At 41.6% G+C, this 27,874-nt stretch overlaps 2 protein-coding genes across 5 annotated transcripts; both read right to left on the bottom strand.

Moving 5' to 3' along the window:
* Positions 1-721: 721 nt before the first annotated feature.
* Positions 722-4,151, bottom strand: LOC122760811 (protein FAM237A-like). Its single transcript, XM_044015982.1, has 3 exons — positions 4,029-4,151; positions 1,689-2,055; positions 722-1,047 (listed from the first exon to the last, which is right to left on the bottom strand). The coding sequence occupies exons 1-3, from the start codon at positions 4,149-4,151 to the stop codon at positions 935-937; spliced, it is 603 nt and encodes a 200-aa protein (XP_043871917.1). The 3' UTR covers positions 722-934.
* Positions 4,152-5,583: 1,432 nt separating this feature from the next.
* On the bottom strand, positions 5,584-27,490 carry LOC122760814 (disintegrin and metalloproteinase domain-containing protein 23-like). 4 transcript variants are annotated; one of them, XM_044015986.1, is made up of 26 exons: positions 27,223-27,490; positions 26,311-26,528; positions 25,612-25,688; positions 22,192-22,255; positions 21,021-21,103; positions 20,821-20,884; positions 19,912-19,984; positions 18,482-18,549; positions 18,233-18,298; positions 18,060-18,128; positions 17,372-17,538; positions 16,988-17,072; positions 16,804-16,891; positions 15,552-15,603; positions 15,107-15,206; positions 14,940-15,011; positions 14,762-14,848; positions 14,594-14,674; positions 14,438-14,488; positions 14,283-14,346; positions 14,084-14,189; positions 12,127-12,246; positions 11,814-11,982; positions 11,198-11,309; positions 10,690-10,780; positions 5,584-6,535 (listed from the first exon to the last, which is right to left on the bottom strand). In XM_044015986.1, exons 1-26 carry the CDS (start codon positions 27,296-27,298, stop codon positions 6,490-6,492), a joined length of 2,349 nt encoding a protein of 782 aa, XP_043871921.1. In that variant the 5' UTR covers positions 27,299-27,490; the 3' UTR covers positions 5,584-6,489. The 4 variants fall into 4 exon arrangements, with proteins under 4 accessions (XP_043871921.1, XP_043871920.1, XP_043871923.1 ...); XM_044015985.1 differs by lacking the exon at positions 10,690-10,780 and adding an exon at positions 9,746-9,836 and having other exon boundaries at positions 27,223-27,488; XM_044015987.1 differs by lacking the exon at positions 5,584-6,535 and adding an exon at positions 9,746-9,836.
* Positions 27,491-27,874: the final 384 nt, after the last annotated feature.

Raw genomic sequence — 27,874 nt, 5'->3', positions numbered from 1 at the left:
TTGGAGTTTTTTTTTGTGTCTGTCTCAAAGCCAAGTGGTCACATCCAAGCACACGCTGCCACATAGAACCTCCAAAAAAAAGCCTCCAAAATATGCCTGTTTCAGTCTATCATATCAGACAAACATGTTTGCTGCTTAATCTCACCATTAGTCAGCCATTTTTGAGTATAAATTTGAGTTTGTGTCACTTTTTAAACTGATTACTCTTTGCACCAAAGAGAAAATACCCTGATGCCCTCAATCAGTAAATTCAAATGTTATTTTGTGACTGTGGTTTTTGAAAAGTGACACAAACGTACCAAACGAGGCATGTTGAGAAATACTTTTATGATTATGTGTCACAGCAGTGTAGTTTGCAAATGCTCATCGTCGTTTAGCCACTTATCCACTCTTTGTGAAACTTGTGTAATCAAGGATTACACAAGTTACAGCCATGATACATGGATTTAATGCACCTACACATAAAAGAATTTAACAAAGACACAGGAATGATATAATCATGTCGAGAGAAAATAAAAATCATATACTGTTGCATTGCTTTTGAACCGGGCATATATTTGTTATAGGAACATGTGATAACAAAAACAAAAGGTTATGTCCCAAAAGAGTGCAGAGTGTATCAAAGGACAGGTAACCGTAGCAACCCATTTATGCAGCGTCACCCTTAACTGAAACAAATTAAACACAAAGCACACATAAGTATATACTGTATATAATCAATAAACAATCTGAAGTCAACTTAGACTAATGTTGTCTTTGCAAACTTGTCACAATCCAGTATGAAGTCTTTTCAATGTCTGCTTATCAAAATAATAACAGTGGGAACAGAGGCTTCTGCGGGAGACGTCACTGAGTGGTGACCCCCACAGGGTTTGTTTATAGTGACATGTACAGTGAGGAATTACACTGTGTATAAATATGAAAATCATATTCATTATTTGTGATAGTGTTTGTTGGTCTTTAGGGTCTTGATTTGTCCTCGGCGTCTCACTCTGACCCTGAGCCATGACCGGGAATTCACACCTGAGCTGTTGAACCTGAAGGATTCTGTAACACAAACACACACACACACACACACACACAGTGAGAGAGGGTGATCATCAGTGATATGTCATTTCTCATGTCCGCTGGAACTTGTGGACTGAGACATGAATACTAACACAAGGACAACGACACAAGAGTCACAACACCAAGAAGACAACATTATGCAAGAGCAAAAAATAATACAAATATAAATATACATAGAAAGTAATAAACAAGAAAACACAAGATAAAACAAGTTCAAAGGACAACATCACATGATAACTCTTGGAATTAGATTAATGTGATGATGAAGTACATATTAATGACATATGAAGTAATGATTAAGTACTGACCATTACCTAAATTTATTATAATTACATGATTGCTTAAATATTACCAAATGAGTATTTAATACCTTAATTTAATATTTAATTATAATTAAGCACTGGGTATTACCTAATTATTTTTACCTATATGATTAGTTTAATATTAATCATTACATCTGGCATAAACACTGACCTTGTCAGGACATGTTATTCTCATAGGGACCGAAACCTGGTCCTAATGAGGCACAACCTCATTTATGAGTTGGTTGAGTTTAAGGCTAAGCACTAACTAGTTATGGTTAATGATAATTCTGTGTCTGTTTTATTTTCAACACTTACTGTCAGTAATGAGGGAGTGCACGGCGGTGACTTGTCTCCGTCCTAAGCCGTGACTCCTGGACAGCACACAGTCCACATAGATGTCCCAAAAAACCCGGGCCAGGTCCCAGTAGAGCGCCGTGTGTTTGCTGTTGTCTGACGCCCTGAGGAAAACCATCAGCTCCCAGAAGGCGGGCACCGTGTCAGCGATCCTCGGGGAGCGCATCTTCAGCAACAGCGCCGAGGAGGAGTCCCAGCACTGCGGGTTGGCTCGGTGGGCCGCCAGGGGGTCCACCTGACCCGGCTTCTGGCCCTGGAGCGGCACGGCACACATGGAGCCCAGCACAAACACTGTGGCCAAGGGTATGTTCAGGAGCACTGGGACCATCTGCAGAGGACACAACACAGGTCAGATGTCTCCTTCCAACTGCAGAATAACAACAACAACCACAACAATAACACTAATAATCCTAATAATAATGATAAATACATTTGAGTAACAGGTTTGATGCATGAGCAGATTTAATACACCAGAAAACACATATTAAAAAAAACAAAAAAAAAACCACATCATGCTTATGTTTAAGAAGAAAAAAAAAGGTTCAAACTTAAATTTTACCACCTGTAGATTAATACGCAGCTGGTCTATAGGGTCTAAAGACCAATAATCCGCCTTACATTAAGCACTTATGATAAAGTTGAAAGGTTACATGGTATAATTTGCTGAGCAGTAAACACCTAAAATATGCAGATTAAGCCTAAATGATTGGAGATTAACCAGTTAGACTATAATAATGTACTCACCACTTTAGCTGGTCGGACTAAGAAGAATATAATGTTGATTGGAGTTTGACAAATATGTGTTAGTCTGTGGTGTTGGGTCCTAATTGACGTCAGCGGCTCCTCCTCTGCGCGCACTGTTCATGTTGATGCGTTTTAGTCATTGGTGGTTCAGATGCTCCTGCGGTGATTTGATGTTTCCCTCGTTTCTGTGAATTCGTTGCATCATTTTCACTGGTCTTTTGTGATTGATTGATCAACAATATGCAATATTATATTTAAATTATTATTAGTGATTGCAATATAAAGACACATTTAATGATAATTCATTACTTAATTGATCATTAATTGAAATAATTCATTTTCTGACTTCTTTTTAGATGGATCAACTTTTTAAAACCAATTTTCAATGGACAATGAGGTTGAATTCTATTCTATTCTATTCTATTATATTACTTGATTATCATATAATGTACTGTTTATGGTCAATTTATCAACTAACTGAGAAGCAGCTCCACTCAAACATTCTTGAGTGGAAAACAGTTTTCCTAACCTAATCTGAAGCCACCATAGATAAAGGACTTCTTCAGTCTGTGTGGGACGTGACGTGGACTCAAATAAAAAAAAGAGTCACTTCAGAACTTTTAACCCAATGTGTCATATGGCGTTCAATGTATTTCTTGTCAAGTTCTTAGAATAAAACAAATATATGTATATATATATATATATATATATATATATATATATATATATATATATATGCAATTTGGCCCCAGAAACTTGTGCGGGTCTTCTCTCTGTAAAATGAAACTCAGTGATGGCTGGTGTTCCAAAAGAGAGTGATGCATCTAAGCTTTTACTGAAATGTCACATGCATACTTGATCTCAGATGTAATTACTTTCACAGTGGGAGGCCAACACTAAATGTACAGCGCGAGTTTCTTACTCAGTCATTCCCACCTTCAGCTACAAGGCTCAAATTATAACTTTCGAAAGAAAACCATTTTCACACCGAAACACAAAATGTAACGTCTCAGTCTCAGGAAGTGAGATAGTCATTTAAAATGATTATCATTAAATGAGCGAAAGGGGAAATTATTAATGTTCATTGAGTGCTATAAAGAAAAAAACTATTTTTCTTTCTCCATACATTAATCAACCTGGGAGTAGCTAGTAGCCCCACAATATATGAACACTATTCCAAATACTAATACTATTCTAAACCAGTGAAATACAGAAATTGTTTTAATATTTTTTTTTATTAAAAAGCTAATCGGACTCAGGTGTGAGCCGACCTGGAGTCCAATCAATGACACGAGATTGGAGGTGTTGGTTAGCATGCCAGTTTTTAGGTCGCTATTCTCAAGAAGCATTGCCTGATGTGAACCATGAACCATGAACTCGCACAAAAGAGCTCTCAGAAGACCTACAATTAAGAATTGTTGACTTGTATAAAGCCGGAGGGGCTCACAAAAGTATCTCTGAAAGCCTCGATGTTCATCAGTCCGTGGTCAAGACAAATTCTCTAGAAATGGAGAAAGTTCAGCACTGTTGTCACGTTGGAAGTTTGCAAAAGAGTACCTGGATGTTCCACAGCACGACTGGCAAGATATTCTGTGGATAGATGAAACCAAAGCAGAGTTGTTTAGAAGGAACATGCAACGTTATGTGTGGAGAAACATCAGAGCCTGGAGAGATTGCCATCATCGACGTAAAAATTAATTCCCAAGTTAATCAAGACATTTTGCAGAACTTAAGGCCATCTGTCCACCAGCTGAAGCTCAACAGAGGATGGGTGAAGCAACAGGACAACGACCCAAAGCACAGAAGTAAATCCACGACAGAATGGCTTCAACAGAAGAAAACAGTTCTGCCCTCAACCCAAGTGAGATGTTCACATACTTTTTTTTTTTGCAACTGTAAATCCATCACACATTTTCATATAAATGTTGCTCTTTATATTGCATTTGTTCAAATCTCTTTTTAAAGTTCACTGACTCACTTTCATTTGAAATGTGTGGATTTTTCCTTCTTAGCAAAGAGCATGAAATGTACGACGTCAGTTTCAGTCTTCATTGTTGGTCATGTTTGTCATACATCGCTCCAGGAGATAAGAATCACGTCAGTGCGGATTTGACAAAGACGGCAAAGCACAGATAAAATTTGTCAGTAGTTTATTCATCGGTCCAACTGTACATGATGCAGTGAGAGAGGGACACCAGACGATGAGTAACATGGAGGTTTACAACGATGCCAGTGCTATGGCAGCACCTGGAACACACCAACTGTCAGCTGGACTGGAAATAATAGCCCTGCACAAGGAAACTGTTCAGGCCTCATTACGTACAGGCACCATACAGTGTTTGTGTGCATGTGTGCGTCTGTGTACATGTGTGTGATTAAAAACATCAGACTGAATGGAAAACACACAAAAATGTTTTTTTGTTTTTTTTTCAGTTCCACAAATGTAAAAGGGTGCTCTCTTGTGTTTCATTGTAAATATTCAGTACTTTTTTCTTTTTTTTTGTTAAATTATTATTATTATTATTATTATTATTGTTATCGTTATTTTTACTTGTTCACTCGTAGTGTGAGAATGGAGAAGCGAAATGAGACAAGATGTGGGAGTGGCCAGATACAAAAGATCAGCTAATTAGCAGACGTTTTTGTAAATTCATGTCTATATTGATATCATCATTATTACCCATACTTTTGTGCAATATCTCTCTTTGCATAGTAAATAAAAGATAAATGTTTTTTTTTTTGTTTTTTCTGTAGTTGACATGCACCTATCTTTTGTAGCATATTTCTGTTGCGGATTTCGGGGGACTCCCATATAGAATTATAAGCCCACTATAAGTGATTGCATGCAGCGTTACCGGTAGAGCTGATCTTGATTTCTATTAAAGAGTGTATGAGAGCAAAAAGGCTAAGCCAGTATAGTGGGTGGTGATATGAGGGACTGTTAAGTAAGAGCTGTCCGGACAGGTGAGCACCTGCATGGACAGACTTCATGCCCTCAGCAGTAGGACAGGCACCACTGGCTGCAGACAGAGGGGGAAAGTGCTCTGTGTGCAACAACATCCATACGTTCAGGTGATTGGTTCTTTGGCTTTTGAGTAACTGTTGAAGAATCCCTGGTGATGTTAGGCTGACACGACCTCAGTCTAAATCCCTCTAGAACTGACATGCTTCTCCTGGACATCACAACTGCTTTTAAGTCAATCTAAACCTTGAAGCAATCGCAGCAGGCGATGTGCAGTGTGCGACTTCAATTTAGGCCCAAATCGTAACTGTATTTTTTTTGTTTGTTTGTTTGAGTAACATTGCCAAAAACACCTGCGATTCAACATGCGAAGATAAAAAACAAAAGCAAACGGATGTTCTTTTAAAATATGCTGATAATTCTAAATATGAACTCCTTATTTATGTACATTTTTGTGTGTGTGCGCGCGCGAGTGTGTGTGTGTGTGCATTCACTGTGTGGTCTGCACTGCCTCTATGGATAACTCACATGCAGCACCTTTGAGTGAACTAAAGGAGGTTCAACCTGTTTTCCGCTGGGTTTGGTTTTTTAACGAGGCTATCTCCTCTACTGGATAAGTCTTTTTTTTTTTCCCTGTGTGTATGCTTTTGCAGTATAGTATAGCTTTGAGAGCCATGCAGAGCCCTGTAGGGAGGACTCTTCATGCCAGGGGGCCAGCAAGCAGCACGTTTGGTGTGGATAATCATGCCAGGTGAGAGAGTGGTGTGGATTCCGCCTGAACGCCTGTGCACTGGCACTAAAATATGGAAGAGGAGCACTGTGACTCTAGAGATCGGGGCGGGTGGGGTGGTGGGGGTTGGTATATGTGTGAGATGATACTGAAAAGGTTGCATTTCTTATGTAACTACAATGGAATTTGTTAAAATGTCCACTATGTCTTTTTTCAAGTAAATCTAATGCCAAAAAGATCAGCAGCAATAAGTGCAGTCCAGCTGTCAGGTAGCCAACTAAGGAAGCCTTGGAGGAGTCCATCGGTGATTGCCGTCTCTCCCTGGGTTAAATGGCTGAGGCGTTGGGGTCGTATCGCCGTTTCTTCACATTTCTTATGCAGAGATAAGAAAGAGAAAGTCAGTGTCGGCCATCATCACACAAATACTTACAGACAGTGCAACCTGGACAAGCAACCACACTTATCTCTTCAAGGAAATGCTGTAAAACAGTGCTTTAAACTTGCTGCTGTATTCAGTGAAGAGAAACTACAACATTCAACAACAGGTTTTTTTTCTGTGCCGTTTTTGAAGACTTCAAAGATCAAAATGCTGAAGACACAGAAGTGAGGAAGGCTGGTCCATGTTGGCCAGTTTGACCTTGAAAGCAGAGACAGTCAAAGGTATTTACATTCACAAACATCTATGAAAAACATTTTCCTTAATGTTGGTGCCACTTTTTTATTCATAGTCAAATTTAGTTGTGTTTTTAAATTTATTTGCGTTGTATTTTGTCACTCTAAGCAGTAGATAAACATTCACCCAGTCCAGTGAGCAAAAGGACAATAACGTCCACTCACTCAAAAGATAAGTGTGAATGTGGTCTGTGACAGTGTTGCCAGATTTGGTTTTCCGGGAGAGACGATAGGTGATAGGGACAAGTGTAACAAGTAGCAACAACAGGAATTATGCTGATGACCATTTTGAAATGCCAGATGTGCCACAATTAAGTGTAAAAAAAGTGAGTTAGTGTAATACCAAAACAAATGTTGAAAAAGAACGGTCGGAATATGGACCTAGAGTCGTCCTTTCAGAAATCTTTACACTTTACAAATACACTGCAAATTAAAGGCCATAAATCCATTTGCAAGTCACTGAAAAAGAAGCTTATCGTGACTTATCAGAATCACTTACCGGGATTAAAAGCACTTTGAATAAGTTCATCGTGGTGAATTTCTATTATTGTGATCTATTTCTAATCTGCCTATGGGGAGCTACATCTTTCCTCATGACTTATTATTCATTCATCCATCATCTATGATCTTATTACATGACCGCCATAAGAGTCGGAATTTTATTTTCTTAAAACACATGGCAGTAATAACATTAATTGCAATTAATTTGTTCAGGATGAAACAATTACGTGACGTAAACTTTTAACATTGTCCCATGCCTAACTGCGAATCAACTACTCTTAAGTTTTACTTTATTTCAATGTAATAAATTGACAGCTGTTCAAATAGTACAATAGTACACAGCAATCAGAAGCTAAACAAAGTTAATACCAGTGCAACTTTTCCCACACAGCCGCTTTGCTGTTCAACTTAAGTGCAGAGAAAAAAACGAAAAAAACAAACTTGGTGTATGAACCCTCTTATCGACTTATTTCACTGATAATAAGTGTCGATAAAGACAATATTTAACCCTCAGTGCTCAAGCGACACAGATCCGTGCCGCAGGTGCACCCTTAGTAAATTGCCATGGGATTAATACACAACTCCTTATATGGACGTCCTGAGGGTGTCTGTTTACAGGCCACATCTTCAGGCTTTACAAAATCTGTTGTTGAGTCAAAGTTATGATTCATTCTATATCGCATATTTCTTTTAATAAACCGGGAGTACCGATAATTGTGCAGAAGTCACAAAGAAGACAGTTTTTCTTTTATATAGTGAACTTTAAACTGCCCTATTGTAAATTTTACAAATTTGATCCGATTTTTTTAAACATTTTGAGTACTTTTTGCTCAGGCGTGTTTATATAGTTGATGAAAATGAAAAAAAAGGACATTCTGATCTCTAACTGGGCCACTGGCAAATCTTGCAACACTGGTTTATGAACATAAAAACCTTTGTTGGCCTCCAGCAAACAAGTGCAGACTGGCATGTTCGTGCAACATCACTTTACAGGGTGAAGATGTGTAGAGGACACGTCTCGTTACCAATTCTGATGGAAAAGACATTTGTTCCCACGCAAAACTTAACCATCTGGGAAGAAAGATCTAACATAAAAGATACTCTACAGAGGAGGGAAAGAGGAGACAACCACAGAAACAACAACCACGGCAGCAGAAGCAACAACTACTACCACAACAATGGAACAACAACAACAAATACGACAACAGGAGTGATGTACAACCTCCCCGTACTGTGGCTTGTTGTGGGGCTTCTATCACTCTGTCATGCACCTCTTCCAATAGTAGGCCAGTTGAAGGTGGCACTATTGCTGTGCGTGGTTCATGCAGTGCAATGCGCTGTGTCTGTACCAGGTCTGTGAAGCAGGCAGCAATGGCAGCTGGTGTGGGCGGGTCCAAGAGTCCGGCTCTGCTCTATGGTGGAGCCTGGCCATCCAGGTGGGTGTGGCCAGCCATGGCACAAAGGCTGCGACCAACAAAAAGGTCCTGGCTTCTCTCTGTCTGTCTCTGTCTCTCTGTCTGTGTCGCTCTCACCACTACATTTAAAGTCTCACCCTCAAACAGTAATGGACCAAGAAAAAGATCATGGAAGTGATGAGAGCACAACAACCCTGGAACTAATCACTCAGCCTTTGTGCAATGAACTGACCTCCTCCAAATCAACAAGTCAACATGCAGAAATGTTTTCTTGCTTATTTTTTTCTTTTCTCTTCTTTCTTTTTTGGTGACAATCATGGTGCTTTGCTAACCGGCATGCTTTGGTGGCTGCAGGATTATATTTCATATTTTTCCTCCTATTTAAAGATGTTTAACACCCCTGTTGCTCAAGACATCAGGCAAAAAAAAAAAAGTGGTAGATTGGAAAAACGTCTTAAAAAAATAATATATTGTTCAAGAGAGTACATTTCCTGGCTACACAGAGATATGTTAGTGTCAAATTCTTGCACTTCAGATGGTACGTGAGAGTTAAGTTGCTAATACTGACATACACAGGCTATTTCTTTATGAAATTTAGCTCCTACGAGTGCTTCACTTTTGTTTGTAAGGGTCTCTGTTGTTAAGTCCTTTACTAAACATGCATGTAAAGCATTGAGCTCTGCCCATCCAATCAGTTTGAGGTTCTGCTACAGATGCACGGATGGCCCTTGATGTTGCTTCAAATTTGTCTTCACACATCGATACACAGAACAACATCCACGTCGCCCTCAGGGAAAAACCGGCAGGACCGTACGCTGGATGAAGCTGAGCATTTCAGGCAAATTTGTATGAAGTGCTGCTACACAATTATTCAATACAAGAATACATCTGTTTGCATGTGTGTATGTTCAGTAGCAGAGGCTCAAACCCTGGTGTCTAAAAGCAGCAGGGATGCTAGAGTTATAGTAGGAGAGGCATGCGGCGTGTTGCTTACTTAAAGCCCCATCCAGTCCCCCCCAGCACTATGGCAGCCACAAGGATGGCTCCGGCGATGGAGCCTATTATTAGATTGGTGGCACTAGGACCTGTAAAGGGTTATGGGGAAAAAGACATGAGTTTCTGCTCTCACTCACTGTATCAACGACATAGAACTATACAAGGATGATTTCACATGGAACAGAAAACAATAACCATTTAATATACCACTACAGTAAACCTGAGAATGTAATTTTGCATGCTTTGTCAGCCCCCTTTATCGTGTGACATGGAGATTATGAAGTGGAGGCCCTGGGAATATTTATCTGGTGTCAGTTGACATAGTGATAATCAGTGGTCTGTTTGTTATGGTTGTGCAGAGGACTAGACCCTGGGTTTCCATCGCTGTTGTTTTAAAGAACAGAGATTGACTGAGGTGATATGTATATGTGGCCTGCAGTAAGAGCAGTAGAAAAATGTTTTTAGGGGTCCCAGTCACCACACAGCCTACCACTGACTGACAAGCCAGGTCACTAACTGGACACTTCTCAGGACTGTTTTCCATCTAAATGCCCCACATGCCCCAGAAAGGAGAGGATCACAGGAGCAACCACATAATGACTAAGAATAAGAGAAAGAAACGGGATAAGAAGAGGAGGCGTGAGGATGTAAAGAGAGAGAGAGAGAGAGAGAGAGAGAGAGACTTGTAGTAATGGGGGAACAACAGGAAGTGGCAAGAGAGTAGGAAGAGGAAGAGGAGGAGGAGGCAGGGGGGGTTCCATCAATCAATCACACGACACTGAAAACATCCAATCACATGACAATTATATGGTCATCACCAACACACAAGAAAACACAAAGCCACCGGGACGCACATACGGGCTCAGGCCGGCTCACGAGACCGCCCGCACACTGAGGCACCACTATGAGAAGAAGAGCTGTGAAAGGGTTAAAGATGCTTACTCTATTCCCCACCCTGTGCCTCCAAAAATCACCCCCAGGGCCAGAATGGTCCCTGCTACTGCCCCTATCAGCCTGTTAGTGGCCACGCTCACTGTGTAGAGGGAAAAGGAGCATTATTACCACCCTGTCAAAAACAAACAGCAGGCTTCTGCTTCAGAGTCAAGGATGAAGTGAATCGGTGACACTTCCCTCCCCCTTAACCACCTCCCCCGTCTCCCCTGTAGGCAAACCATAAGGTGTACAGCTGAACTGTGTGTTCACTGAATCGTCTCCAATCAAACTAAATAAATCAGAACACTGCTTTTATATTCACATTTGGCTGATACTTTACATGTACACCTGAGAAACTCGCATGTGCTGACTCAGCTCCCCTGACTGAGAATGACAAAATATACAGCATATGCTCATAAGTCAGGGTAAATCTTGGTTAAATGAAATGAATCCATATAAATGTGTGCATGTTATTCATTCTATTAGATTTCAGAGGTTGAAAGAGGTGGAAACCGACCCTTGGGCCCTTCGTCCTGAGTGGCCTCAGGCTCTTTAGGTGGGTCAGGCATGCTACAGTCTGTCCCTGCCCATGTGGCGTCACAGGTGCATGTGGCTTCATTGTTGCACACCTGCACAAGTAAGACAGAAACAAATGAGGCGACGGTAAGAGACACGTAAGCGCTTTAAATAAAGATGCTGACACACAACATTCCCAGCAGCTGTCTTAATGTTTCTAGGTTTTTATGCACAGTCCCACGCATACCACAGGGTACTGAAAATAGGAGCATATAGCATAAAAGAAAATGGTGTTTACATTGTCCATGTCTAGGCTTAGGCGATAAGTTAATCATTTTGTTTGGCACATTTTATCTTATATTCAACATTAAAATAAATAAAAGTCAAAGCATTATGTCATATACTTCATTTGAAACTGTTGACTACACACAGACACACATATTTAAACATACAGTATACTGAATTTAATTTTCTTTTGGTGCATAAAGCTTTAACAGAGGAAGCAGAACGTACAACTGAGGGGGGCTAAGCCTCCTTATGTCCTCTCGTGGAGCTGGACCAGGTCAGACCACAATGAGTGAGGGGAGAATTGTGGGTAATATTACCCTGGGACTCACCCCATGGGCAGAGCACACCTGACCATTAGGTCCGCTGGGGCAGGTGCTCATGTTGAGTGACTGGATGGGCAGACACTTGCGGTCAAGGCACATCATTGACGGCCCACAGGGAGTCCCATCGTCTACATAGCCTAAATCGGTGTCATCGTCCAGGAGGACATGGCCACCACTGAGGGGAGGAAGGTAGACAGGTAAAAGAGATGAAGACAGGTGAATAGACAGGGAGGGAATACAAATCTAGATTCAAGTCAAAGTGACAGGAAAATGACGAGGACATAAACAGCTATAGTTGGCAGATATTCAGTAGGTTTACCTGCAATCTATCTGTCCATTTTTATAGTTGAAGAAGGTGGTAGTTATCTCTCCTTTTATTACTCCAATACGTGGATTACGGCCAGTGTTGGTACACAAAAGGTAACCACAGAAAACGTCGCTGTAAAAGACAAGCAAAGACATATCTGTGCAAGATGCCTGTGTCCAAAGTATGAGTTGTCATGTTATCCCCTCTCTTTTGCTTCTTATACATGTGAATGTAAGACCCAGCTATTTACAGAAAATCCCTCTTATTTGTCGATATGGGTCATATACTTATGGGAAAAACTGTATAAAGCATTTTCAGTGGTCTCTACCACGAAAAAGAATCATATAAATTCAGACCATTACAGCCATTTTATGTGTGAAGTCATAACAGTATATAGTATAGCAGTCATTTTTGCATATTCAGCATAATTAATGTGGATTTGGAGAGAGCTGCACAATATTAAAAGCGAACCTATATAAAAATCAGTGATTAACTTTAATAATAGGAAAAATAAGAAATTATTAGCCCACTGTTGCTCCCTACTGGATTAAAAATAGAACTAAAATCTCACTTGACACTAATTCCACTGGGTCATCAGAACCATAAACTCAAATAGAAATGTATTGCTAAGTACAATTAGCATTTCTATGCAATACTTGCTGTGGGTGTCACCCTTTGTTAAAAGTAATTTATTGATAGGTCTTGTTTATTATTTTGTGCGTCCTGTGTTGGAATCAGTCACTGAGCTCCTGTTGATCTGTCACTGACACACATATACAAAACACAATGACAGCTGACACATCTGTACAGTCAGAAAAACATTATTTTAGTCCTCACGAACACACATGACATCCATGTGTGTTTGCATATTGCATATACAGGACGCGTTTTAATGCCAGGTGTGAACAGACGAACTTAAACCTATTAATCGAAATCTAAAAAACAAATCTCATTGAATGAATTCAATCCAAATCACTGTCTGAAGGTATTGATACAATGCTGATTAGGCCCCACACGACTCTCACCATGTTTCCCCCTGTGGTATTGCCACGTTGTACACAGGATGCGAGTATATATCATGACAGATATACATTGTGCTAGTAAAGCAAAATGCCTGCAAACCAGATGGAGTATGAAAATAGAAAGAAACTCCCATGAGAAGTAATTTCTACTGCTCAAAAAACCCCAGTTGTTAATACTTCATTCCCCTGCCCGAAACTCTGCTGTGTATTAAAGGTGACATCGAATGCTTGTATCACACATATATGTTAGTTATGGAGGTCTACTTACATATATTAACTTTTTTTCAGGGTTAAAAACCTCCTAATCGCTGCAAATGAGCCGATCAAAATATCTCCTCACTGACGCTCTCGTCAGCCGCGCTGTTTCTGGCCAAAATCACACCCCCAGAACGTGGACTGTGTTGTGATTGGCCAGCCAACGGGAGCTTTCCCACTGTTCTGTGATTGGCCAGGTACCTGGAAGTGACGTAATTGGTAGGCCAGCTCTCAGATACACAGCTCCCCCTCTGGCACGGTGGATGCTCTGCATCTCAGCAGCTACAACGAGAGTAGTTCTTCTTCTTCTGCAGTTGAATGTACACAACCGGATGTGCCCGGACTAGTGCCCGCACCAGGAGGCGCTACGGCGTTGAGAGGAGTGGTGAGGTATACTGAGGACATCACCAACCTATGGAAGTGCCGATCCGCTTTGCAGAGCCCAGGAAAACAATAAAACCGTATTTTCTCAGTAGTGGCTGAACTGTTTGTTCTGAAACTTTAGGGTTTCATAAACGAGGTAATGACGCAGATACACACACAAACGCAGTGTTAATTGGAGCTTCCGGTCTATGTCGCCTTTAAGACAAACCCTCAGTCAGGTCTGATAGTATTGCTTCACAGAGCCATAACGAACATCAAACCTGACACGTACAGATGTAACAACATCCTCCTTATCTCTGAAAACTCACTGTTTGCTACACTGGACCCACTTCTCTCCGTCTCTTCCGCAGTTGCCCTTCTCTGTGCCTTCTGTGTTGAGCTTCTCATAGCAGAACTTCACTGAACCTCCAGCCTCTGAGGAACACAGAGCAGGGAACTGCACAGTTTCTGACTGCACATACACAGTGACACTCTGACATCAACACGATTGAGAAGTTGTGATCTTACTTGACCCCCAGATGTATTTACACTGGCTCTCTCTGGTCTTGCACTCTCCACTGTAGCAGCGACCCTGCACACAGTCACAGACACAGAGAAACAGTTTTAGTTTTCTGCTAACAAACTGTTACAAGCTAAATAAAAAGCTAAATCAGTCCATGTACCTGGTCCATCTGGCACTGGTAGCCATCTTGTTTATGAAGGTTGGGAGGGCACTGAAAAAAAGCGATAGATAAATAATTTCTAAACCCTGTGCATCAATGCAAAGGTGACGTGTTTGAAGCAAATAGTACGTAAATGTGACTTCTACATAAGAACACCTGTCCGGAGTCTCCAGAGCAGGTCTCTGAGATATCACAGTCGTTCACAGCGTAGCGACAACTGTAACCTCGGGGATAGAACTGCGCGGGAAAAGAGGACAAGAAAAAAGTCTGAATAAAACGAGCAGTTTGAAAACGAGTGCTTTTATGAAAAGAACCAACTCATACCAAACATGTGTTATTGCAGCACGGGCCATCGCTGCAGTGTGCCCCGTTGGCAAGGGAACATTTCTTGCAGCATTCCTTGTAGCACTCCTGAAAACAAAAGAGGGACTGAGCTTTAAAAGTCTGGGCAAACGGGACGACAACAACCAGACGTGACTCGCTGAAGTGAGAGGGAACTCACAGCTCTGCCTCCGCAGTCACACTCCTCTCCCACTTCTACAAATCCATTCCCGCACTCGGTTGTCTCGAACAGCTGCAAAATAAGATGAGAAAAGATGAGGTTTGAAGGATCCGGAAGGAAACATGAAGTTGCCGACACGTGACGAGGCAGAGTGGCGAGCCTCTCACCTTGGTTGGCCTGTTAAACAGACAAGAGCCGCCACCTTTCAGGAGGAACTCCTTGTAGTCCGAGATGCTGCATTTGGAGAATCTCCGTGGATGTTGGACCCTGACGGGAGAGAAAATCGTGTGATAGTTGACTAGAACTCGGCGAATGGTACGAAAATAATAATTTCATTTATATAGCACATTTTAAAACACAAAGTTTACAAAGTGTTTTGACACACAAAACAAACGGGAAACTCGACAAAATGGTAAGAATTGGAACACTAATTGTCAAAATTAATTTTCATTAATTGGTAAACATGGGTAACACCGCAAAACAATAAGGTTTTTAATCATGAAAAAAAAAAAACACCGATCTGTGAGTTGTTCAGTTTAACAGTCTATTACATTATTTAGTGTGTGTGTATGTGTATGTGTGTGTGTGTCTAAGAGAAATGTTGGACATTACCCAGTGTCCTCCATTATGCAGCCAGTCCATGGGTCCGAACAACCACATTCCTCTGGAATGAGGAAGAAAAGCCACAGAGACAAGGAAAGAAAGAGAAAGGGAGATTACAAGCAGCATCCATGCATGTGTGTGTTTCTTTCTCCAAGATATTTAAATAAAATATATGAATAGAATATTTACATACAATAAGAGAAGACTGCTGACTTGATGTAAAGATGAGAGAGCCTGATTTCATCCTATTTTCTCATGAAGCTTGATCAGTTTTGGTGTATTCAGAAAAATGAGTGGCCGTCATGCATTTTTGGAGCTTTCTAACATGACATCTGTTCGACGGCGCTGACTCATTAATCACTGGGATCTTAAAAAAGAAGCCTTAAATCATGAGTCAACGTTCTCTGCTTTCTAACCACTATTTATTTTTTTTTTTGCCCCTTTTTTCCCAAGGACATTCAGTGCATCTCTCCATCTGTCACACCTGGGATTAAAGCTGTCGAGAGGCCGCTTGCTCATGTTCGTGGAGCAGCTTTTTGTTTTACAGGCGCCATCTGCTGTTGTCAATGCCATAAGACAATTAAATGCCTGGACTAAAAAAAAAATATATATACAATCTGTACAATCCTCCCTTTCAAGTGTCAAGAAAATGGACTCTCCAACATTACGGCGTTAATAATAAGTAAGCAGATTAGGTTTTTGTTTTGTTCAGCACTGTGAAAATTCCAAGGTTCATTATAACATACTTATGCCTGGAGTTATACAATAAAACTCATGGCAACAACTTCACTTTATTTACTGGAGTTTTAAGAAATATGCTGACGCACAAATAGACGGTTTCCAGGGCTCGACACATTAAAAAATGAAAAAAAAAAAATCTGTATTTCAAACAAGCGTGCCACAGAATAAAAAAGTCAAAATACACATTTCTCTCTAGATGGTCAGAGAACTACTTTCTGTCAAAATATCAAATATGACAAATAATTAAGAAAATACTTTGAGCCAAAGAAGCTTGTACAAATAGTAGTTAGCTTCCATAAGAATACTAGATGTTAGTATTACATAAAGTTTACTAGACTTCAGAGTTCAATCCAGTAAAATGGGTTCAGGGGAAATGAGGGAGCAAAGGGTATCTGAAAACCCATGAGAGTACATGAAAGTGGAATATTTATTTTCAGCTTTGCAGTCATTTCAGTTGGCTGATTGTGCCCTTCCTGGCTCACTCATATTAAATATGAGATAGCATCTAATTCATGAATACTTCTCTTAGATGCTGGGTCCCACTGGATTCCAAGATTCTGTGACAGACTTTGGCACAGAGACACGGCCATGGACCCGGTGGTGCCGTACTGTGGACAAAATAGAGCCCAGCGATTATTCACCCGCGGTCACTCTCTGCCGTGCACGTTCAGAATAACACGAGACGTTAGACAAGGCGGTCTGACCTCATTGACTCCGACCCCGCGGCTCAGAGAGCACGTGCCCCCGAAGTACGCTGCGCTGCTTCTGCGATAATGGAAGGTCACGTTTCTATGACAACAGGAGACAAAAGGTGAAGTCAGGACACATCACAGTGGATCAGAGATCGGTCCACAGCAGTGATTTGATATCGGACATGAATATCCATGTTTGCTGACACAGTACTGTTTGGTGTTCGAGGAGCAGTAGTTGCAAGCCGAACGTAGAAACAGAACAATACGGAAAAATGGTATCCAGCAGCAATAAAGTCCAAAAAAATAACAAAGAGGGGGGGAAACTAATTGAGAATTAACATTATTTAATATTATTAACACACACACACATCCGGCAAATTACAGTACAGAGCTTACGAGAAGAGGTGAACTGAGTCTGCGTGCTGCTTGATGCTCTGCTGCCGGTACTTGGCGAAGTCTCGCAGCATTTCCAGCGGCCTCACACTGACGGGGATCTGATCCTTGTCCGTCCAGATCTCCACAGCAACGAGCACCACGCGTGTATGTAGCTGCTCTTTGAAGATCTAGCATTGAAGCACACAGTGAATGGGAGGAATGAAAGGCAGAATGAAAGAGAGAGAGAGAAAGGGGGGGGCGGGGGATTTGTGGCATGATGAGAACACTGGCACAACAAGAAGTAAGAGCAGGACAGGTGAGGCTCTGACTCCGGGGTTTGAGAGGTTTACATTACAGGAGATTTACTATGATTAAAGGCAGTTATTAGGCTTAATTCTTTCAAACAAATATTTAGTTCAGAGACAGTATTTGAAAGGATAATTCAAAACATTGATCATAAAGAGATCACCTCTTGGAATACAAGTAGAAATATTAAGGACTATATATCCGTTCAATATCTTTTGACAACTATTACTAAAAAATGTGTAATATTTCAGTCAGGACTACAGTGGCGAGCCAACAGTTGATGAATATCGCTTTTATTTGAGCACACGCGGCAAATAAAAATGACTTATCTGTGCACATTCTGAAACTAATCTCTATTAAGAACGGAAAAAGAAAACCCACATTTCTCAAAGATTTTACTCACAGCATCCACGAGGTTCACCACTGACTTTGCAAAATTCCTCGTGTGCTGCTTCGTCCTGTGTCGTTTGTACTGCACACACAAATGACAAGAACAAAGGGACGAATGAACAACAAGTTAATTCGTTTGTCATACCATGTATACCATATATTAATATCGTTATATGCGACACGTACCATACTGTGATCGCTGACAATCATGATCTCTAAATATTTCGTCTCCTCGAACACATTGCGAGGCATCTGCGAATCAAAACCAGAAACAATCAGCAGTGACCAACGTGTTCCAAGCTGTTTTAGATCCCAGTGTCCCACGTGCACAATCACTGTGAAGTTGTTTTTATTTTTAATCACACCCTTTAAATGTTCAGAGCGGTGGAAATGTGTTGGGAGTACATCAGAGTGAGATGAGATCAGAGGACTTACAGCTCTCTTTTTCCTGCGCTTCAGCCAGGACAAGTCATCCAGCTCTGGGAAGAGCTGCCCCTCCTCCACTGCAAACACACACAAGGCCAAAACAGGAACATTAAATATTTCCATGTTTTGATGGGTTTAAGGTCACAGCAGCATGTTTTTTTCACTTTAATGTTTGCCTGAATTACCCATGGAGCTCTGCATCTATGCTAGATGAGAACAAAGGTACACAAGGGCCTTTCTGCATGGAGTTTGACCGTGTGTGCGCGGGTTTTCTCTGGGTTCTCCAGCTTCCTCCCATAGTCCAACAAACATGCAATATAGGGATTAGGGAAATTGGACACTCTAAATCAGGGGTGTCAAACTCAAATGACCTGGGGGCCAATGAGCAACCAGTCTGGTCAAGCAGGGGCCGACATTGAGGAAAAAAACAACTATTTAGTAGCCGGTGGGCAATACAAGATATTCATTATGATACTAGACAGAATTGCAAAGTAAAAGTGCTTGTTTTGATATAAAATGATTAACAATAAAAACATATTTATGATGCACAAAAATGGAGAATTAAATTGAAAATCTAGCAAATAATGACAAGGATAATTGTGATTAAAACAGCTTAAATATATGTAATTTCTTGTTGAGTGTAATACATTTAATAAAGCAATGATTACAACAGAATGTCTTATTACTATTATAAAAATATTGCCGGCAAATACATTTAGACTTATATTCTGTCTCTATTCCATCACCTTGCACAGTGGTGGGCGGGCCACATGTAATTGATCGGGCCACCAGTTTGACACATGTGCTCTAAATTGATCGTAGGTGTGAATGTGAACCTACCTATCGTGGGCACAGCACCCCCCGTGACCCTCCTGTGGAGGATAAAGCGGTAGAAGATGGATGGAATATCCCATTCATTGTCTACCACTTTATCCCCCACATGAGGGTCACAGGGCTGCTGGAGCCTATCTCGGCTGACATGTGAAAGACAAAGCACACCCAGGCAACGCCAACGCACAACCATCCACACTTTACAGTCAATTTTGAGTGTCCAATTAACCTCTGCATGTTCTTGGACTGTGGAAGGAAACCACACACAGAAAGGTCGGACCTTGGCCGGACCAGGTTGCAAACCTGAGTCTTTTTGCTGTAAGGCCACAATATCTCATGCTTCATTAAAAAAGTACAATTTTGTAATTGAAATGTTTGTTTCCTTTCAAGCACAATACTCTATTAAGAAGGAAATGGTCATTTAAAAATTTAAATTGTGTTCTCCAAACCAAGTGTACTTGCATGTTGTGTGGCGAACATTACAGTACATGTAAGGTAAGGGAAGTAGGGGGGCAGGATGAGGTGGAGGTGTGGTGACAGTTAGAGGTGAAGGACTGATAGAGGAGGTTGTAAAAGATAATGAATGACAGTGATGGAAAAACCCTTACCCTGTTCCTCTGGATCATTGTTCCAATGAAGGGAGGCTGCTCGTCTTAGTCTGTGTGGCCTTGCAGCTGTATCCTGCAGAGGGTGAGGCACACGAGTGGGAAGGAATGAGTGTGTTCACTATGGACACGGTTATATAAACTTAAAACTGTTGGGTAAGTCAGGAATATAAAACTTGAAATCAGATGAAAAATGTAGCGAGAGATGTTGATGATATAATTATAACAATAATAATAATAATTATTATTATAATAACGATAAAGAAAAAGGAAACAGCATTTCCAGCTAATAAATTACACTTGAATTAAGTGATGGCAGCAATAAGAGTAATAAGGGACTAAACCCTATTTGTGACTGAATTCAATAGAGATGCTATTAATGTTGTAGGAACTTTATTTGTTCATGCGTTGAAGAAATTATGAATTATATACATTTAAAAGACCAGTGTGTATAAGTTAGCTGCATCTAGATCTGTAGTTGTATAATTGAAAAACACTCTTATTTAAAAATCATCACAAGAGCTTTGACGACGTCCGTTTAAATGTGTGATTTTCTATACGGTATATGACACAACACTGACACGACCCTCATGAATATCCTCCTATTTATTGAAGTACAGGGACATGTTTGTTTTAGTATAATGTCACGTTATATTAAACTATTAGGCTCCAACAGTGTGCATAACAAGCTAACTGCACACTGGCCAGACGTGCTTCATTATCTCATTTGTCTCAGCTCCTTGCTTTACAAACAGGAATGCCCTTGGAGCTATAAGGATATCCTCAGCTATAACAGTAAAAAGCACAAACAGCTCAGGTTGTTGGGAAAGTGTGGCGGAGGAGAGGCTACAAAAAAAAAAAAAAAAACGTGCGAGATGCATATTTTGGTTCGAGGCGAAGGAAATAACTTACGATTGAATGAGTCTGTTCTAAAGGCTCGATTAGATAGACATAGACTCCATCGTCAAACATCCCGCTGACGGCCACAGAAAAGAGAAAAGGGAGAGAAGCCGTGAGTCAGTAGGAGGCGAGGAACAGGGATGAGTGTGTCCCAAAACACACAGCGAGGAACACACACACACACACACACACGGAACACTGCTGTTACTTACTGCAGCCCGTTGCACGTAGATAAGGCCACATGGGAATTATCGTTCCCTCTCACCTGGCCATGGTAGTAACAGTGCTCACCGCCCTGAGGAAAGACAACACAGTGCTAATGAAACATCACAGGGAAACCATGGCCACAAATGAAGCAGCAAGGCAAGCACACGAAAATATATGTACCAGAATTATTTCATGACTGACTGACTGCATCATTTATCAACTTGATTATTCCGGCATCAATGTAACAGCTTGTGTCACAGACGCCGTTCCAGTTCTGCAGGCGGCTCTATGCTTGTTTATACGTGTGTGTGTGTGTGAGTGTGTAAAATAATACATTGCAAAGTGGGTCCTGGTACTGTCTGTGACTCAGCTGTCAGAGTCAGACCCGGGGTGAACAGAGGACACCCCCCACCACCACCACCACCACCCCTCCAGCACCATTCTCTGTCCCTCTATCTCTCACTTCACCCATCCCACGCTGCACTGTTACTGCAGAGTGTTTTCTCTCCCTCATGGTCATGTGACCAGAGCTCCAGCAGGAGGCTGCAGGAGAGCAAAACCCTGCTGATTCAGCTACAGTACACCCAGCCCAGCCCTCTGCCTGAATCAGCAGCAGCAGCAGCAGCAGCAGCAGAAACTTGCTCTGTCTCTATGCATCCATCTATGTACAGTATCTATGTATGTACCTGAACCTTTACTCTGCTCCAGAGTCTGAATGTGACTGCAGTTCTGGATGACGTGTGACAGTTTTAGTCTTCATTTGATAATCCATTCGCAGACGTTTTAGCATTAAAGAACCACAAGTAAACAGATGTACAGATGTACAGGACATCAAAGCACATCTATGCCCGTCCTTCAGTTTCAAAGCCCATGATGTTTCTAAATGAACTTGGAGTCACATGAATATGGCGGTAGATGTTTTAACTGCTACTTTTAATGGTGTATATTTTGATTTGTTTATGATTATGCTATTTATTTATTCTCTCAGATGGAATTTCACATTGTATGTTTCTGCAACTTGTCATTGTGTCTCATCTGTAGCCTTGTTAAATATGCTGCTGCCTGTCTCAGCGACGAACCTCTTGATTTATATTTATTTATTTATTTATTTATTTTCTTTATCTCAATGAGGCTTTTTCTGGTTGATATGAAAGAAAATGACAATTTTAACATTACCTTTGAAAGAACGGGTTTGCCCCCTTCATAATGGATCTCGACATAATCTGAAGACAGCAAGCCACTGGAAAGAAAATAGGGTGTGTAGTTGGTTAGGGTGGACGGATATGATGCAGTGACAATAAAAAAAAAGGCAGCATTAGTCTGTCTAACCTTGCTTTCTCTGACTCACTTATTGCGGTTTCAAACAGGCGGCGAGCGCCGCTTTGGTTGGAGTTTAAACAAGAACAGTCATAACCACAGTGCCTGGATTAGTCTGCACAAACACGACATGGCCCATGGCATCTCAAGAGGGACCCACAGATGTTAAACATCGCCTGCCCTCAAGAAACCTGAATGAATTCACTTGCGATGCTCAGGCTGCACAAGCAGCGGAAAATCCCAAAAAAACACAACATTTAAACTATCCTAATAAGATGCTTAAGAGGGAGCCCAAGCAGAGTCGTTCATTCGTTCTAAAAGTAGGTTCAACTCAAAACTGCTTTTAACGTGACTGGGTCTTCCTCAAATGTCACAACCTTACATCCCTGGTTGAGAAAGAGAACACGTAACAGGAACAGAAACCAGTAACGATATTTGGAATATGCCTAATAAAGTGAATGATTGTGAGGCCTCAGCTTCACCTTGAGCACAGCAGTCCTCCCGGCAGTTTCTGCTGTCTGAGTCAGCCTCCCTCAACATTATCCACACACACACACACACACACACACACTCAATCTGTTAGCTGACCAACGGTTTCAAGAGGCTGCAATTTTTTGCCATAATGGCGCTTTATTTCTGAGTAGTCTTGCAAATCCAAAACATCCACCTCTCTGTGGAGATGTAGCAGTGCTGCAGCAGAAGAAAGAGAAATAATCATGATGTCTTGTGACACCAGCAGTGCGATATCTTTGTGCGATGCTCAGGAACATGTGAGCAGGAAGTGCATCACCATTATGAGGGGAGAGGTGAGCCATGAGAAGCTTTTAAGACTTTCCTGAGTGAGTGACAGGGAATGCAGAAGGAGCAGAGGGCCACACCAGAGTGTACTGGGTAAATGTGTGTGTAGGTGGTGGACAACATTAACCATATAACTGTGTTTTCAATTCATTCATTTTCATGACAAATGGGAAACAACAATGATGAAAAATAACCGTTTCTATGACGAGGGGCAAGCGTTAACGGAGCTTTCCATTCAAAGCTGATAGTCACGTTGCAGCCAAGGATTTTCACACACAACCATCTCTAGCGTTTGCAGAGACAGAGAAAATGAAATAACCAGCGAGCGACGTTCTACGAGCAAAAGTGCCTTGGTGGTGCCAGACGACAACGGAGGATGACCAGTCTGGGTTAGAATAACACAAAGGCAACAAATCAAATAGCCACTCGTCACAACCAAGATATGCCTCAAGACAATCTCTAAATGCACAACACATTGAACCTTGAAGCCAATGGGCTACAGCAGCAGAAGACCACAGAGGGTGCCACTCCTACCACTTTATAAGGCATCCTGTGTCTCTAATAAAGTGGCTGGTGTGGTACACAGGAGGACTGCCACAATGCAGCAGCAGCAGCAGCAAGAGGAGGAGGAGGAGGAGCAGAGAAAAGAGAGACAAAAGTGAAGTAGAGGACCTGGCACCAGATCTCTGAATCATGTAGCGACACACGAAGCAATAATCTGCTCACAGTCTAAATAGATGAAAACACTCCGAGGAAGGCTCTGCAGTGCACAAGATTGCTACAAAGATCTAAGGGTCCATTACAGGCAAGTTACTGGTCCCATCAATGATGAGCTACATAAAAAAAAGGATGTGGCTTCAGTCAATAATTCTTTTGGTGCAAATGAAAACTACTTCCTTGGTTTACAATCACAGGTGCAGAAGAGGTGAGCGGATGAAGCAGCACCTTCTCATTGACAGGGTGCAGACTTATCTATATTTAGATCAGTACTGTCGCAGCGACAGCACCAAGCAGAACTCAAACCCCTCCGTTCACACACAAAAGAAGGCGCACACTGAAGTTAGCTCATGGGCCTCACACACAGTCTACAGTGCAAGCAAACAGCGGGCAATTTAGGTCACGCGCTCGACACACGAGCATCGATTACTCACTTCAGATATGTGGCTTCTTTTGCGAATGTAACATTTCTGGAGGCTCTCCGACATCATGTGACTATGTGCGTTTGTAGAATATGAAAAATGCTGACGTCTGCGCCACACCAGCCTCTATATTGGCACTAAAATAACGTTTAACATACTACAGATATAGCACTGGAATTACTGCACGCTTTCAAACTAAATGCACTCAAATAAACTTGGAAATCATTATTAATTTTTCTGTATAATATAAAATAAGTGTACAGTTTCATGGGTTTATGACGGCTCTGGTTTGAACAGACTTTATCAGCATGTCTGCAAACTAAACACTGCACACCAGCATTGAGGCTGAATTTCCAACCACACCATTTTTCTCTCGTTCTCTCATCTATCATCTTTCAGACAAGGCACAATATAAAAGCAGAACACTTTGTGACATAGTGCAGAATCCAGCTTTAAATCCAATCAAAAGGTCCCGAAATTCAATCCGCATTTCTAAGTCCTTGTACACATGCACATTAAGCCTTCACATATGTAGACTTGCTACTTTGTGAGGAGAGCAAATCAATATCATCGAGTGTCCAGAGCCTTATGTCTCTGAACGGGACGGTGATCACAGACCCCAGAATATCTCTCTAAAGATTTTAATGGACAGGAATCTAAGCATTGCGAAAGATACAGACTCTGCGTTACCACGTAATCCTTTTTCAAGAAACACTCCCGTCTTTGACTCTCATCTGTCAGCTGAAGTGAAACTGCTCTTAGCATCATGCTTCCCAAAACCTGCACTGTATTTGACTGACACTGCACATTATCGACTAACCCGACATACAACGGTATCACTTTCGAAAAGAAAGTCAGCCACAGACGGGAACCTCAAGTGTTGTGATTTACAGTATGTGTCTACTGTGACTCACTGCTTTGTCGTAGTCGTGTCATGTTCGTGTCCGAGGTCAGACGAGCGCTGCGCCTTCACCTTTATATGACTAAACATTAATTTGTGATTTTGTTGTTGTTGCTGTTATTGTAATGTTAAATTGTACAGTGTTCCTCATTGTGTATCTGCTTTATGTGATTGGGTCAACTGCCAATTTCACCTATTACGATATTTGGTTCAATGAGTACAAGAAGTGTGTCACCTCATTAAGAGGACCATACTTTTATCCTTACATCTTCTTTATTTTATCACTTCTTAGCCCACGACTGGGAAAAAGCTTTTGGTGTTTTGTTGGACTAAAGAAATAAAGAATCTGCACAACGTATGATTTAAACATGACCCTGACAAAAGAGACGTACAACTCACACTCCAAGAACGTTGGACGAGATGAGGAAAACTTGGACCTACTTGTTTAACCTGAGATCCAGGACAAATCTGGAACCAAATGCTTCTAACTGGAAACTGGCCTGGGCAAGGTGGATAGTCTGTGAAGAAAGAAGTGGAGAAAGAGTGGTCACCGGAGACAAGAGCAAAACAGCAAATGCACAGTATCGGATCGTTTTTTATCAGTCTACGGAGAAAACCTCATCATCAACAATATTGTCTGCAGAAGTCACTGTGTTGGGACTCACAGATGAGTGCAGGACATTTTTAATAACCCACATGAAATGGTGTGAGTCCTTTCTCAAACGTACATTTATATATTTCAGTCTGCTTTTACCGACTTAAAATGAGGTGTTACAGAAAGGACAGCAAAAATAGAAAGTTCCCCATATTAAAGGTTTGGGGAAGGCTGGCTTAGAGGATAGGGAAGACAAAACCTAAAACAGATGTGGTGGATTAATGACATATAGCAATGTACGGTGGGTAAACTGGGAGAAAGGCATACTTCAGCATGGTCGCACTGGCACGACTCCAGCCCTGTGAGTGTCTAAGAATGTGCTGCGTATCACCAAACGACCAATTATGGAATAACGGCTCAACGAAAGCTACAGCAAAGACTTCAAACGTCAATATTTTTGACACACACAGCACAGCTTGTGATTCTTTACTCAATGCTATTGGTATTTGCTCCCCGCCATCCCAGTGTCACATGTGCTGGCTTACCTGGCCCTCTGTGGCCTGGTTCTTGACTCTCGTGTCCAGGTCATGGTACGTACTCTCCGAGTCCTCGTTTAGGTAGTAAATTAAGCGGGAGGGGTAGGTGATCTCATGCTCTACTGCATGGTGTGTTGTGTTGTCTGTGGCAGGTGCTGCAGTTGCCTGTTGCTTCAGCAGCGCTGCCACTGCATCCAGATCAACCTTGTCCTCCACTCCAGGAGAAACTGCAAGAACATTTGCAGCACACACACATGAAAAACCTGACAGCTCCACACACACACACACACACATATATATACTCATGCAGTGTACAAAGAGCCAGCTGTCATCCTTTATTCATGACACGCATTGATAATACTGAGGCAAGTGGTCGCAGCTCCACTGCAATTTCTCCAGGACACACTTCAGTGAGACTGGTAACACGGTGTACTGCAACAGCCACATATTATGGCACTGACAACACAGGACTTGCATGTAATTCAGTCAAAGCGACTAATATTGTGCTCGTTGCCAGAGGGGAAACTCTGCACCAGACACACACACATATGCACAGATTATGCAGCATGAATCCAAGCAGCCTCAGTCAGCAGGGGCAGATTAAATCATGCTCTTGTTACTATAATTCAAATCACACACCCGGCTACTGTGGAGCACTGTGTTTTCTAAGCCGGACAAAAGATGCTGTAGTGTGCCCTAATGCACCATCATGTTGAAGACGCTGCATATTAATTATAATATCTTTCTCCGTGGGGATGGAAACACCATGCACCTGCTGTGGGTCGTCACGTGAAGGTGAACAGGCAAAAGTGGAGGGTGTAGGCTATTTCCTGAGATCGCAGTGACGAGGTGGTGGGGGGAAAACATTTCATAAAACATCACAAAGCCAGCAGTATATATATATATATTGTCAATACGTACCGGATGACGCTAGTGATGGATGAAGCCAGGGCGAAAGGATGCCGACGAGCAAAGTGGCCAGAAATATCAAATGCATGATTCATATTTGATAACTGAAATATCTCGATATCAACACGACAACGCAGTGAAAGGCTTGCGGCCCATTGTGGCGGGGATGGTGGCCGTGCGGTGGGGATTTCTTCATGTATCCATCCGGGAGGCACCGGGCTGCTGCTGCAGTAGCTGCTGAGGAAGAGGAGGAGGAGGAGTAGGATGAGGAGGGGGAGCAGCAGAAAGAAGGCGGCGGCCAGGCTTCGACTGGAAGTCAAGCTGCAGGCTCCTCCCCGATGAGCACAGAGATCCCCCCTCCTCCTCCTCCTCCTCTTCCTCCAGGTGACTTCACAGGCATGGCAGAAAGATCATAACAACCTGAGACAAACATGCGCTCATGATGAACACACAGCGGAAAAACATAATAATATGAGAGAATATAATAATATGAATATAAAATAATAATATGAAGAATGGGAGAATACCTAAAATGAGCAAATGTGATGTATAAGACGATGATGTCAGATAACCTTTAAAAGTATGGACCATAATATGCATGTTTACATGCATGTTAAAAGTCCAATTTTAGTCGGACTAAGTCAATTATTCTGTTCTCAAACAC

Source organism: Solea senegalensis, unplaced genomic scaffold (assembly GCF_019176455.1).
Source record: "Solea senegalensis isolate Sse05_10M unplaced genomic scaffold, IFAPA_SoseM_1 scf7180000014069, whole genome shotgun sequence".
Lineage (NCBI taxonomy): Eukaryota > Metazoa > Chordata > Actinopteri > Pleuronectiformes > Soleidae > Solea > Solea senegalensis.
This window is presented reverse-complemented; position numbering and strand designations above follow the sequence as displayed.